Source organism: Corythoichthys intestinalis, chromosome 4 (assembly GCF_030265065.1).
Source record: "Corythoichthys intestinalis isolate RoL2023-P3 chromosome 4, ASM3026506v1, whole genome shotgun sequence".
In the NCBI taxonomy this organism is placed as follows: domain Eukaryota; kingdom Metazoa; phylum Chordata; class Actinopteri; order Syngnathiformes; family Syngnathidae; genus Corythoichthys; species Corythoichthys intestinalis.
In genome coordinates, this window is record NC_080398.1 from 58,277,254 (window position 1) to 58,291,702 (window position 14,449).

General features: G+C 40.9%; 1 protein-coding gene across 1 annotated transcript in view; it reads left to right on the plus strand.

Annotated features, from left to right (window-relative positions):
* Positions 1–14,191, plus strand: part of LOC130915403 (IgGFc-binding protein-like) — an 83,752-nt gene extending 69,561 nt beyond the window's left edge. The window contains exons 30-36 of the mRNA XM_057835392.1: positions 1,619–1,955; positions 2,055–2,171; positions 2,232–2,333; positions 5,295–5,490; positions 9,193–9,456; positions 13,473–13,615; positions 13,696–14,191. Of these exons, the coding sequence (XP_057691375.1) occupies positions 1,619–1,955; positions 2,055–2,171; positions 2,232–2,333; positions 5,295–5,490; positions 9,193–9,456; positions 13,473–13,615; positions 13,696–13,950 (1,414 nt within the window). The 3' untranslated portion in view covers positions 13,951–14,191. The remainder of the gene's footprint in view (positions 1–1,618; positions 1,956–2,054; positions 2,172–2,231; positions 2,334–5,294; positions 5,491–9,192; positions 9,457–13,472; positions 13,616–13,695) is intronic.
* Positions 14,192–14,449: the final 258 nt, after the last annotated feature.

Genomic DNA, 14,449 nt, shown 5'->3' on the forward strand with positions numbered 1-14,449 from the left:
AATCAAAATCAGACGCAATTTTATTTTGATTCCAACAAGTAATATTACTATGAAGTAACGCTACCCTTAATTGTGTAGACATTTTGGCTGTTCTACCCACCTCTGTAAAAGTGGGAGCCAGTCTGTACATACAGTGGGGCAAATAAGTATTTAGTCAACCACTAATTGTGCAAATTCTCCCACTTGAAAATATTAGAGATGCCTGTAATTGTCAACATGGGTAAACCTCAACCATGAGAGACACAATGTGAAAAAAAAAAAACAGAAAATCACATTGTTTGATTTTTAAATAATTTATTTGCAAATCATGGTGGAAAATAAATATTTGGTCAATACCAAAAGTTCATCTCAATACTTTGTTATGTACCCTTTGTTGGCAATAACGGAGGCCAAACGTTTTGTGTAACTCTTCACAAGCTTTTTACACACTGTTACTGGTATTTTGGCCCATTCCTCCATGCTGATCTCCTTTAGAGCAGTGATGTTTTGGGGCTGTCGTTGGGCAACACGGACTTTTAACTCCCTCCACAGATTTTCTATGGGGTTGAGATCTGGAGACTGGCAAGGCCACTCCAGGACCTTAAAATGCTTCTTATGAAGCTACTCCTTCGTTACCCTGGCTGTGTTTGGGATCATTGTCATGCTGAAAGACCCAGCCACGTCTCATCTTCAATCCCCTTGCTGATGGAATGAGATTTTCACTCAAAATCTCTCGATATGTGGCCCCATTCATTCTTTCCTTTACACAGATCCGTCGTCCTGGTCCCTTTGTAGAAAAACAGCCCCAAAGCACGATGCTTCAACCCCCATGCTTCACAGTGGGTATGGTGCAATTCAGTATTCTTTTTCCTCCAAACACGAGGACCTGTGTTTCTACCAAAAAGTTCTATTTTGGTTTCATCTGACCATAACACATTCTCCCAGTCCTCTTCTGGATCATCCAAATGGTAAATGGTGTTATACTTATATGCTCTATAGCGAACCGCAGACGGACCTGTACTTTCTTCAGCAGGGGGACACGTCTGGCAGTGCAGGATTTGAGTCCCTGGCGGCGCATTGTGTTACTGATAGTAGCCTTTGTTACTGTGGTCCCACCTCTCTGTAGGTCATTCTGTAGGTTCCCCCTGTGTGGTTCTGGGATTTTTGCTCCCCGTTCTTGTTATAATTTTGACGCCACGCCAGTTGAAAGTCCGTGTTGCCCAACGACAGCCCCAAAACATCACTGCTCTAGAGGAGATCTGCATGGAGGAATGGGCCAAAATACCAGCAACAGTGTGTGAAAAGCTTGTGAAGAGTTACAGAAAACGTTTGACCTCTGTTATTGCCAACAAATGGTACATAACAAAGTATTGAGATGAACTATTGGTATTGACAAAATACTTATTTTCCACCATGATTTGCAAATAAATTCTTTAAAAATCAAACAATGTGATTTTCTGGGGGGTTTTCCACATTCTGTCTCTCATGGTTGAGGTTTATCCATGTTGACAATTACAGGCCTCTCTAATATTTTCAAGTGGGAGAACTTGCTTAAGTAGTGGACGACTAAATACTTATTTACCCCACTGTAACTCTGGCACTATGAATGTCTTCTGATATCCGTTCAAATTTTTGTCAGGTGTGTTGAAAAGGAGAAGGGCTGTGGCTGTAACCATGATGGCCATTATTATCTACCGGATGAGGTGTTCTGGGCTGACTCCAAGTGTAAAGAACAATGTGTGTGTGATGCTGCGACACAAACAGTACATTGTAAGCCGAAGGGGTGTCGAACCGGAGAACAGTGCAAAGTTGTAGAAGGAGTCCAAGACTGTTATCCAATCAGCTTTAAGACTTGCTCTGCCCGGGGAGATCCTCACTTCTACACGTTTGATGGATTAAAGTTCGATTTCCAAGGCAACTGTGTCTACCGACTGGCCAAAGTGTGTAAAAACGCTGAAGGTCTTCAACACTTTGAGGTACTGTATTTTAATTGGTTTTGCAAAACGTTTTTTTCCCCCAAACCTTTTCACTCTGTTTTTGCCCTATTCTGTTTCTATATGTTTGGTGAAATGTAGATAAACCTGGAAAATAACAACCGTGGGAACAAAAGAGTTTCCTATGCCAAGGTGGTAACTGTAAAAGTCTTTGGAAACACATACACATTCTCAGTGGACTACCCACATAAAGTACTGGTAAGAAACACACACACTCACACACACAAACGTATGTTATTTATGTATTCTTGTCTGCAGGTGGACAATATGAAAAATACTCTACCATTCACATCCGAGGAATCGCTGGTTAAGGTTTATCGCAGGTACAGACTGGCTGTCCTCGAAACTACCTTTTTAAAGGTATGAAACACCTTCTAAAGCAGTTACAGTAGTTACAGTGCCAACTAGGGGTGGGACAATATATCGAAAACTAGGTGATACTTCGTGATACTCTGTACCCTAAACAGGTATCGATATGGGGAGAGACAACAGGTCGTTACCAAAATATTTCCATTTGAATAGTGTATACGTTAGCTCATATCCAATTTAGGGCTGTCCCAAACAACTAATTTTCTCCCGATTTGTCAGCCCACTATTTTTATGATTAGTCGACTGATCTAATTTTCTTTTTTTTACTACCGTAATTTCCCGAATATAAGGCGCACCCGTGTATAATGCGAACCCAAAATTTACTTGTAAAATCTAGGGAAAATTATTGTACCCGTTTATAACGCCATCCTAATTTTAGCACCAATAAATAGAAGAATACAAGAAAACAGAGCTCGTGTACAGATACAGAAATGTAATCTGGTAATAATATGATTTGACAACTTCTCCAACTTACCAAAATCTAGGAGAAAACAAAACAGATGTGACTTTTCTTTTTAAGGCTGCTGTATAACTTGCTCGTTTCATCATGATGAATAAATGTTTCTTCCATTGATTGATACGGTAAAATGAAAGTGAGAACGTAAGTCGGAAATCCGTAAGAGCTTATCGCTGTCGACACGATATTAACAATAGAAACTATTGTTATTTGGGTTTGAGTTTCCCGAGGGACAGATATAGTTGACGGACACAGGAAGTCTGTGTGCTTACGTTTGTTATGGTCCGAGTTGCAGAGCTGCAATAAACGTTGACTCAAATGAGTTCAAGAAACTAAATTCTGTGCTTTATGAAGAGTGAAAAAGCACAATTTAACACAGACGAAATCATTCGGCCAATTAGAGTGAAGTATTACCGAAACAAAATGGTGACGTCACGTACCGTAATTGTCAGCAACGGGTCGCCGCATACGTTTCTTCAACACAACGTGACCTTGTCAATTAAAAAAAAATCGGTTTTCTGTCTCCATTCATGTACCCGTTTATAATGCGCACCATGCTTTTACAAGTTGATTTTGGGGGAAAAAAAGTGCGCGTTATATATGGGAAATTTCGGTAATTTAGAAATGAAATTTTTCAACTTCAATTTTCAATTTACAAATAAACACGTAAATAATAATAAATCACAAACAAACAATGAGGTCAAATGCTGATAGCAATTACTAGTGCAAAAGAATGGAATGTAAACAGATTCAGAGCACTGACTTCGCCTTTCCAAAATGATTCAATACATTTCTTTAAAAAAAAAAAAAAATCTAGCATAATTTTATATTATACTACAATGTATAATGGTATTATAATAATTGTCAATCAGATTTTTCATAAAGGGAGTCATTTTAAAGCTATCCTTAGTGTAGAATCTGATTTCTGAAGTATTTGGGATTAACTCCAAAAATCGTTATTTATATAACGAACACAGCGTGCTTTTATTTTTTAAATGTTTGCTAAACTGTTAACCGTAAGCTTTACACGCCTCATAAAAGCACCTTTCGTCATTGCATGTGGTGTCAGTAATAGATTCTTTTTTCTTCATATTTTCGTTTGCAAATGCTGTTAAACAGTGATTTTTAATGTTTGAAGTGTCACCTTTTAACCGCAAGTTTGCATTTTGGAGAAGACTGCCAATGTTTTATAGCAGGCTAGAGTAGGTTGTCTTTTTTCCGCCCATGAGCCTCAATGTACCAATGCTAACCTTTACAGTGTTTAGTATAGATGTGTTTCCGTATTTTGTGTGTCAAAATTTTAATTCTACGTCATGTTGATGACAAATAAATATCTGTGAAAGGAACTGGAGTCTCATATGCCGTCAACACGCATGCACAAATGTATGGAAGCACGCATGCACGTAGCGATAAAACGCAGCCGTGAAAATTACCGCCCTCATTTTTTATTTACCGTGCGATAAATGGACTCATTGCATATCGCGTGTTGGAATTCACCCCCCCGGCCAAGCCGCACGGAAAACGGCAACAGCTGAACGAAGTGGTGCTCCACTGCTTAACGCTTCCGTGTGCCAACCGGGAGGGCGGATATTCCGCGCGTTCACCTCTTATGTTAACCCTTTGTACTGACTCCATGTTCCAAAATTTTGAAGAAGACTCACCGAAAGCAGGATGACTATTTATTCGTCGACAACGGTCAAAAAACAAGGCAAAAAAACAGACGACGGAGGGACAATTCTGGATCCAAAACAAGGCTACATAGAACATGTTTCCGAGCAGCAAATCTGTGTTATCTGAGTGTCCAGTGTTTTTTAAGTCCGTGGTGGGGTAGGCCGGGCCGAAGGTGTGGCTGAGTGTTGTTTCGGGACCATCGCTCTGTGGCTGGTTTTGGGCAGTTAGGTTGTCCGTGGATGGGACGTGGTTGCCACAGCGACCGACCGCTGGTCCTGACGTCCCAAGCGCCCGCTATCAGCTTTGTTTTCTGGGCTGGCTCTACTTGTTTTAGGACAATGCGCGCTACTCTTTGTCCTTATTGTGGCCAGGAGAACTGATTGCGATAGTTGGTGCGTCAATCTTGCTCGTGACGCACACGTTGGGCTTCTGTGATAAGATGGCATTGTGTATCTATTCTGCTTCTTAAACTATGGTGTGCTATTTTTTAACCCTTCATTAACCGTCGACTGAATGTTGTGCTTGTTGATGCCGGCATGATGCTGCGTTTAATCGACTAGTAAAATATGAACCTTTTAAGTATGAGTAAGCTGTTAAATGATTAAACGACTAGGCGTGCACATCCCTAGTTCCCACCCCTAGTGCCAACTCATTTGACCTATAAATAAAATGAATCATATCAAAGTACTACATACTACACCTACAAAATGCTGCTGCTGACATTTCTTTTAAATTACAAGCATAATACAAATCTAATATTGTTACTGTGAGGATAAAATAGCTCAATATTTCTTCCCTAAAATATTTCCTTGCTTCATGCCTAGGTTTCGTTTGACTTTGTGAGTGCAGTCACAGTGGAATTGGCGACTAGTTATCAAGGTACCGTGTGTGGTCTTTGTGGAAACTTCAATGGCAATCCTGCCGATGACTTGACGCTGCCCAATGGGACACCAGCTTCTAATGCCAATGAGTTTGGATTGAACCAATGGGTGGCTGACCGGCCAGGTTGCTCCAAAGACTGTAAGATATCTATGAATATTTGCACTCTATTCTGTGCTGTATGTATTTATTTATTTATTTATTTATTGTATCAAAGCACATTTCTCAACATAACTGAAAATTGTGTCATATTTTATATTTGGCATCTGTGTCATTTTCAAGAATGCTCGACCCCTTTGTTTTTACACCAAATTTGGCCAATATGTCAACTAGTAGATTTTAACGATGGTTTCAATCATGTTGTTGGTTCTGCCCTTCCAGTTTGAACCCGAGCGGAAAAGTGATGAGCAGGACAGCACTGTCGGTAGTTCACAAAATGAGCAGCAAAAACAATTCAATGAAAGTCCCCAGTGGGATTCGAACACGCATTTCTCATGCGACTGACATGTACGTAAACCACAGGACTATACTTCCACATGACGTTAGGGTCATGATTTTCCTTAGAAAGCAATCAAAACCCACATGCATTGCCTGTGCGGTAAAACCTGAAAAGAAAATGTAACTGAAAAGAAAATGCGCTGGCTTGACCACGGAATTTAAAAAATGCCACTCACTTCAGACACCAAGCATACAACAAGAACATTGGGATTGCGTAAAAGGGTTTATTGAACGCACACACAAAAAACTCGGTCGCAAAAAGAGAGACACAAAAAGGGTCCGTCACAGTAAGTCGGGATCAATAAAAAAAGAAAACAGGGAAAACCGCAGTGAGAGGCAGACAAATGGAAAAAAACACGGCAATGATGCCACTGACAACTGTCAAATGGCAGCAAGTCAATACAAGCCGCTTAGGATCGGTTTAAAGACACTGCTGATGAGCTGGAATTTGATGCAGGTACAAAATTGGGAACTCATCCCACATCTATGTAGCGAAATAATCTGACCAGCAGCAGAATGTGGCAAAATCATGCCAGTGGTCATACTAGCTTCGCTTGCTAGCTAGCACAGCTTTTCTCCCAGTCCAGACCAACCGAGTCATCACCCCCAGCGTGCATTGTGCGCGTAAAACATGGAGCCCTCTGTAGGTCAAACATGTACTAAATATTATACAATTTTAAATCAATGGCAATAATATATGTGTTTCTAATAACATATTTTTGTAAAAGAGAGCAATTGTGGCATATTAGAGCCTACAAGTCTTTAAATCCGAGGATCCCTTTAAGGTGTTTCCATTATTTTGTCCAACCCCTGTACATGGCTCTGCAGACCACATTTATGGGGAGAGACAAATGCAAGCGCCTTTCTTAGACCTCTGATAATGGAGCAAATACTGTGTAAACTAAAAATAACACCGCTTACAATCGCAGCCATAGTTTGACATAAGTGACCTCAGATACACGAACACTTGAACAGCACATTAATGCTGATACACTTTAAACAATAAAGTATCTTTAAAAAAAAAAACTTTTATAGTTACTGCACCTGTTGAGTCTGTCACTGTCTTTCTCAGTCTGAGACTCAAATGAATCCTGCTTCATTTTTTGTGTTTTTAAAGCTTGTTTCTTATATAGTTGCGTTTAGCATAGTGGGTAGCTAATATGGGACGAGTAGGCACAACATTCTGGGGTACTGGCATTTAAAAATGTCTACCCACTGCTATTTCATCTACATCTGGGAATTTTGGCTTTTACTTACATTTTTCTCCACTATTACATATCAGGAAAAAAAATCTATATTTTTTCACTTATTAAACAAGGTTCTTTCTGCTACAGTGCACATGATAAAGTTGGTGTTGTTTCATGTAAACCAATTCAATTCAATTCAATTTTATTTGTATAGCCCTATATCACAACAAGGTTGTCTCAAAGGGCTTTGCAGAGGCAATGTGATACACAGTTAGAAACAGCAGATGAAATAAATAGAGATGAAATTAATAAAGGTCAAGTCCTGGGCATCCCCCATCCTTCGACCCTCCATGTTGGCAAGGAAAAACTCCAAAACTCCTCGGGAGAAATGAGAAACCTTGGGGAGTACCACAGTCAGGAGAGGTCCACTCACAGGACAGATAGACAGGATGCACCAGGACTGCTAATGAGAATTAGCAGACAGAGTTACAGTTTGTAAAGATGCAATAGAGTAAGGGAACAAGAAGAGGTCCATCTAGCCAGATGAGACGGGGGGGCAACGAGGGCGTCCATCCAGGCAGTGGTCCGGATAGTCAGGAAGGCTGCAGCTGAAAAATAGCCCCTCCCCAGAGGGGAGGGGGGAAAGGCGACACCGGGTGACTAGTGATGAAGTGACTCGGCAACTAGATATTAAAATTTGAAAATAGAAATAATAGAAAATAGAACCACTCCAAGACAGTCCTAGCAGTTCTAGAGGAATCTAGCAAACCTAGTTAAAAAATTTCAGAGGAACAACGTAAAACTTGAAACCCTTCAAGCTTAATCTTAATTATTCATGGTAACATTTGGTAATTCCATCTGATTGCAAGTTAAATTTCGACATGCTTGACTGTTATTACTGTTTATTCACTTACCAACCAGCAGTTTGCATGTCATTGAACACTGATCATTTTAGTGCTACTGTACTATAACTTGTATTGAAGAGGAGCTACTGTACTTGTACAAGATTTTTTTTTTTTTAATCTACTGGATAGGAAGGATATTTGTGCGCACAAGCTGTAAATAATTAAAATGAACCTGACAACACATATTAACACGACACCTTTTTATTTCAGTAACTATAATATTTATCCTGTTCATTTACAAATATATATGGGGGAAAACACAGACAAGACTAAAAAAGCAGTTTCTGCTCTTGCAATCCTCTTTAAAAGAAACTGCTGTATTTTAAGCCAAAACAACTGTTGTGTTTGATAGAATAATATATCTATATGCTGCCATAGCAGATTCATAGCGCATTGAGCCCCCAAACTATTTTTAATTTGTTCGTTTTACCCTGGAAACCCCTGTTTAGACATTGCGCAAACGCCAGCCATAAAACAAAGGTAATTATATTATGTCATTTTTAGCTTAGAATCATTAATTGATGTCTCATATTTCGTAAAAAAAATAAATAAATAAAATAACGACTTAACGAAATAAAGAAAAAATTATTCACTCGCATATTTTAAACTTTTAAACAAATGACATCACAATGAAAAAAATGGTGTCTGTTAAAAAGTCACGGATATCTACCTCATAACTATTTTTTTTTTGTTACTGTCGCATTTTCTCCGAAATGTTAGATGATAAACATTCGATCCAATCAAAGAAAGATAGAAAAGAAATGATTAAAAGGGTAAATATACGAAAAAGAACATCTCGACCACTCCTTGATGTCTGCGATTTCGGCATCGGGCACTTGTTATATTATCATCTTTACCCCCATAAAATCTCCCAAAAATCCGGCATTGGCCATTCACAGCTGTGTCTACACACTCGGTCATACACGCTACATGGAGTTTTTGGATTGAAAGAAGGTAAGTACGCGATAATATCTCGTTAAAGTCATGGTGTCTTTAATTCTGCTCTTTCATGCTCTCACCTCCAGATCAGGTTTCCCTGTTCAAAATTTTTCTTCCCCCAGAAAATTTAGATTTTAAGCTTTCCAATGACGTATCACACATTCATATCGGACAATTTTGAAAGTTGGCCAAATTGGGGGTGTCAGAGCGGAACTTCGTCACCTGAGTGTTTTCCACCATATGCATACATATGTTTTTGAATTATTTCATGAAATATTAAAATCAGATTGATGGCAATGTGCTTCTGCGTGCAGGTAAGGACTGTGCCCAGCCCCTCCCCCCTGGCATAAAACCTCCAAGCTTTACGTCAATCTGTGACATCATAACGGAAAAAGACGGGCCTCTGGCTGACTGTATAGATCGAGTGGATTCCAAGCAATACCGTGAAGACTGTATCTATGACATGATACTTACTAATGGCAAACAGGAAGCCGCCTGTGACATCATCAGTGCCTACGTCGAAGAGTGTCAGGTGAAGGGAGGCTGTGTGAGGTCATGGAGAAACAGGCAACGCTGCTGTAAGTAATAACATACATTTTATACATACATACATTTAACATAAATTACAATTTCATCTGAAATTGTTTAGTAAAAGTGCTCTAAGACTGCTAGGGAATCTCAGCTTCCGCCCAAAGTAAAAAAATAAGTGATCAAATGTATACTGTTCTGTGTACATGTCATTAACTACTGTAAATATGCGCTCCAACACACTCATCTTTTATTCAGAATTAGCTTAGCACTGGTTTCGATGGGGCTTGCTTTTCATTCATTCGCGTAGCTTAACAGTCTTTTACACAGTGCAGACTGCGCCACTTCTCCCAAGTTGAATGTACATTGTTCCACTACAGCGAAACAAGATGAGTCATTGGCTAAAGGCCTGGTTTATCTTTATCTAGTCTTGAGGTTTCGTTAACAAAAACTAGACGAAGACACATTTTGAGATGACTAAAATATGACTAAGTATTATTGTCCAAAAGACTAAGACAAAAATTACAAGTGCTGTCATAAACAACACCGTTATCTTGGCAAGAGCAAATATTCAATGCTGCTATAGTCTTTAAAGGTCTGTGCTGAGTGATCCTCAGATGTTAAATGTAATTTGTCCCGTAAGCGTAGCATTTGCGTTCGCATTGGCTTCAGAATGGTGAGCATCCTCTTAAAACTCATCCCATACTTTGGTGAAATTGCATTTATTAGATGCTCTTAATAGTCGCCTAATGGAGGCTAATTGTTGGTGGTCACCTTGGAATGCGTTTGCCAAATGGCTCTGACGAGACCATGAGCATAGCCAAAAAAAAGAAAAAAAATAACTTCCCAATTCCCAGTGTTAAACACTCGGACAACTTTTTTTTTAACATAGTTTGTGGCTTCTACGTGGGTTTAATAAAAAATAACTGCTTTCCCTGATGAGTGTGTATTATCACCAAGTGGGCATTGTGCTTGTAGAATAGAATAGAATAGAATAGAATAGAATAGAATAGAATAGAATAGAATAGAATAGAATAGAATAGCCCTTTATTGTCATTATACAGTTGTACAATGAAATTGTGGAGCATCTCCCTTTACAGTGCAGGATAAGTTAAAATCTCATAGTGACTTGAAAGTATAAGAGTATAAATTCTTAAATAAGTATAAGTGCAAATAATCGAAGTGAAGTAGCAGCAGTTTGACAGTGAAGGCATTTAACATTGCACGTTACTGTTGCACGTAAGTAAGTATTGCACATAGAATATGTGTGAATAGAAGTGAAGTAGCAGCAGTTTGACAATAAAGACGTTGAATATTGCACGTTAATAAGCACGTGAGTAAGTATTGCACAAGGAATATTGAATGTGAATGGATATTGGACATTGGATGATGTGGTGTTACATATGGCAGTTCAGAGAAGAGATGGCTTTGGCAAAGTAAGTTCCTCAGTCTGTTTGTTCTAGCTTTTAAACTCCTATAGTGTCTCCCAGAGGGGGAACCAGGATTTGAGCTGTCCTTGAGGATGTTTAGAGCTCTGCTGAGGGACCGGGAGGAGTAGATGTCCATCAGGGAAGGGAGGACAGCCAATGATCCTCTGTGCTGCCATGACTGTCCTCTGAAGCCTCTCCCTGTCTGCGGCAGTGCAGCTACCACACCAGGTGGAAATACAGTATGTTAGCAGGCTCTCAATGGATGAGTGGTAGAAGGTCAGCAGCAGCTTCCTATCCAGCTTGTTCTTCCTGAGGACTCGCAAGAAGTGCAGACGCTGCTGATAACTGTTATGTTTGCTGTCCATGAGAGGTCATCTGAGATCTCCCAGGAACCTGAAGGTGGGTACCCTCTCCACACACTCGCCGTTGATGTACAGGAGTGGCAGATTGGCTCTGTTCCTCCTGAAGTCCATGATGACCCCTTTGGTTTTGGTGGTGTTGAGGGCCAAGTTGTTGTCTGAGCACCAGGCTGAGAGTTTTTGGACTTCCTCTCAGTAGGCTGCTTCATCTCCTGGTGAGATCTGTCCAATCACTGTGGTGTCATCAGCAAACTTGATGATGGTGTTGCTCCTGTGGATTGGACTAGGAGTGGGAACCTCTTGGTACCTCAAGTTACGATTTGATTTGCAATACAAAGCTCACGATAACGATGATCTGATGATATGGCGATACAATGATTATCGATACATTGGTCAGGAAATCATTCTAGGATATTCCACAAACAACTAACAAACAGAAAAAAAGCTTCTGCGGTGAATTGGAATGAGTATCACTTGTAGACGTCCAATCCATTTGAACTGGGAGGGTGACAGCATCCCTCCTACTTCAAACGGATTGAACGTCTATGGCCGGTAGTGGCAGCCAATGCCAGGCAATGAGGTAATTTTGGGCAGTTTAAGGTCATTTACCTGTTGATTTTCAGTTACTTCCTGTTGATTTTGGTGTTTTTAATGGGTCTCTATCTGTTCCGTTTGAGTTACAGAACAGGAAGTGACCTGTAAATGCCCTAAAATGAACAGCAAGTGACCTTTAAATGCCCTGAAAATCAGACAGAATGACTGTGAATGCTCTGGTTTCGAATGAACGAACCTTCCCAGTCTAAATAGTTTGGGCGTCGATCACCATCAATCCAGCCCTAGAGTTAACTGAGACAGTATTGTGGTGGAAGATTTTGGCGGCGACTTGTTGGTTGATTTTAATTTTTTTTTAGACATTGAGACCTTTTTAAAACAATATCTCGATTCATGGCAGAAGCATATCGATAACCTTTTGGGATACAAAGTATCACGATATATCACTATTTCGATATTTTGTCACACCCGAAGATTGGACTGCAGTCGTAGGTATAGAGGCAGTACAAGAGGGGGCTCAGCACACAGCCCTGTGGTGAGCCGGTGCTCAGTATGCGGATGGAAGAATGGTGCAGGCCAAGTCTCACCATGTGGGGTCTGTTGGACAAGAAATCCTTAATTCAGAAGCATGTGAGAGGGTGGGGGGGCCAGGATGTCCGGGATGATTGTGTTAAATGCAGAACTACAGTATAATCCACAAAGAGCATCCTGGCATAGATCTGCTGCTGTTCCAAGTGACTCAGCACAGTGTGCAAAGCTATGGTGATGGCGTCCTCTGTGGATGTTCGCCCCTTATCCGAACTGGTGAGTCGAGTGGGGGGGGGGGGGGTCCTGTCCTTCATGAGCCGGAGAACCAACCTCTCAAAGCACTTCATAATTATTGGGGTGAGGGTAACAGGGCGTTAGTCATTGGTAGACGCTACAATACTGTATGTGCTCGTCTGTTTGTGTTCATTCGAAACTGTGGGAAACATTTATTTTTTGGACTACAACTTTGGAATTTTACTGACGAAAACATTGAGTAACTGGCGACTGAAACTAGATGAAGAAGAATACATTTTGACGCAGCGACTAACCTGCGCCCGGACCTAGCCCTCTGGTCCAAGTCTTCCCGGCGTGTCTTCATCATTGAACTGACCGTCCCATGGGAAGATGCCATCGATGAAGCATTTGAACGGAAGAGATTGTGATATGCTGATATAGCAGATGAAGGAAAAAGGAGTGACTGGAAAGTGAAGGTGTGTCCAGTGGAGGTCGGTTGTAGAGGCTTTGTAGCCAGGTCCACCACGGGCTTCTGATAGAAGTAGGGATCAGAGGGCATGCCCAAAGGAAGGCAAAGAACTTGCCACTACAGCAGAACGGAGCAGTCACTGGTTGTGGCTGAAACGTAAAGATGCTACACGGGATGCCAAATGACTGTGGTGACACCGCACGCCACACACCTGGGTCCGATCATCCTGTGATGGGCCTTCCTCAGCAGAGGGTGTCTTGTTGTAAGTGGCCGAAACATCCAATGATGTCTGAGGCAAGCAACTGATGATGTGGTGTGCTGGTGGCACCATGTAATCATTGCCAAATTTCCACCCCACCCAAGATGATATCTCCAACGTTCGATTGATAGTCCTATTAAGAAGTTTGAAATGACTAAAATATGACTACGACTAGGACAAACATTAAAAGGGCTGCCAAAAACAACACTGGGTGGCATGTTTTTGTGTTTTTCAGGGATGCATTGTCCAGCCTACAGTATGTACAGCATCACAGCTCCTGGTTGCCCACTCAGCTGCAGTTCTCTATCGGTGCCTGTAGAGTGTAAAAATCCACCCAGTGAGGGTTGTGTCTGTAACCCTGGATACTTTTTGAACCAGGTAGGTCAAATATGTGATTACGTTTCATAGCATTTGTATTCAGTGCTTTTGACTGTTAACATTTGTGACTTTTCTAAAAGGATCGTTGCGTGCCGCTGAACGAATGTGGGTGCCTCTTGGGAGGTCGCTACATCGAGTCAGGAGATGCATACTACCCTGACTGCCATCAGCAATGCGGATGTCATGAGGGAATGGTGTACTGTAAGCGAGTGCTATGTAAAAAACCTCATAAATGTGGAGTTATAAATGGGTCCTTGGGCTGCTATGAGATGAAAAAGTTGTCTGTCAGTCATCCAGTGGGCCCCATACCAAACTTCTTCAAAGACCAACAGTAAGGCCACTTTCTGCTGGGTGAATTAAGAGCTTTCAATCGTAATTATACTCCTTACTTGTAAAATCTCAGCTATGTGAATAATTAATCTAGGGAATTTGTTTCTTATTAGCTATTGCATCATAGCCCCAAGTGACTAATCCTGTTTTTTCCAGTTTTATAAGGAAATATACTGTAATGTGAAAACTAGTCAATTCAGGTTGCTTTTGTTGATCCAGCCAGTCTCATTACTAATAAATTATTTCTACAGCATACATTTTGTGCTAGTCGTCTATACACGTTCCTTACACTAATAATGGACTGTCGTCGTTTTGGCTACTGGACAAAGCTAGGACCTGATTAAGCCTATGGGCCTCCCTTGATTGAGGGTGTCTAGTGGTAATGCCTGAAACACCCAATGATCTTGAGGTACACTTCTGAGAACGTGCCAAGAACCCCCCCCCCCCCCCCCGTCACTACTTGCTCTGGTACCATGATGTGTGTAAATGGGGTCTCTTGGCTCC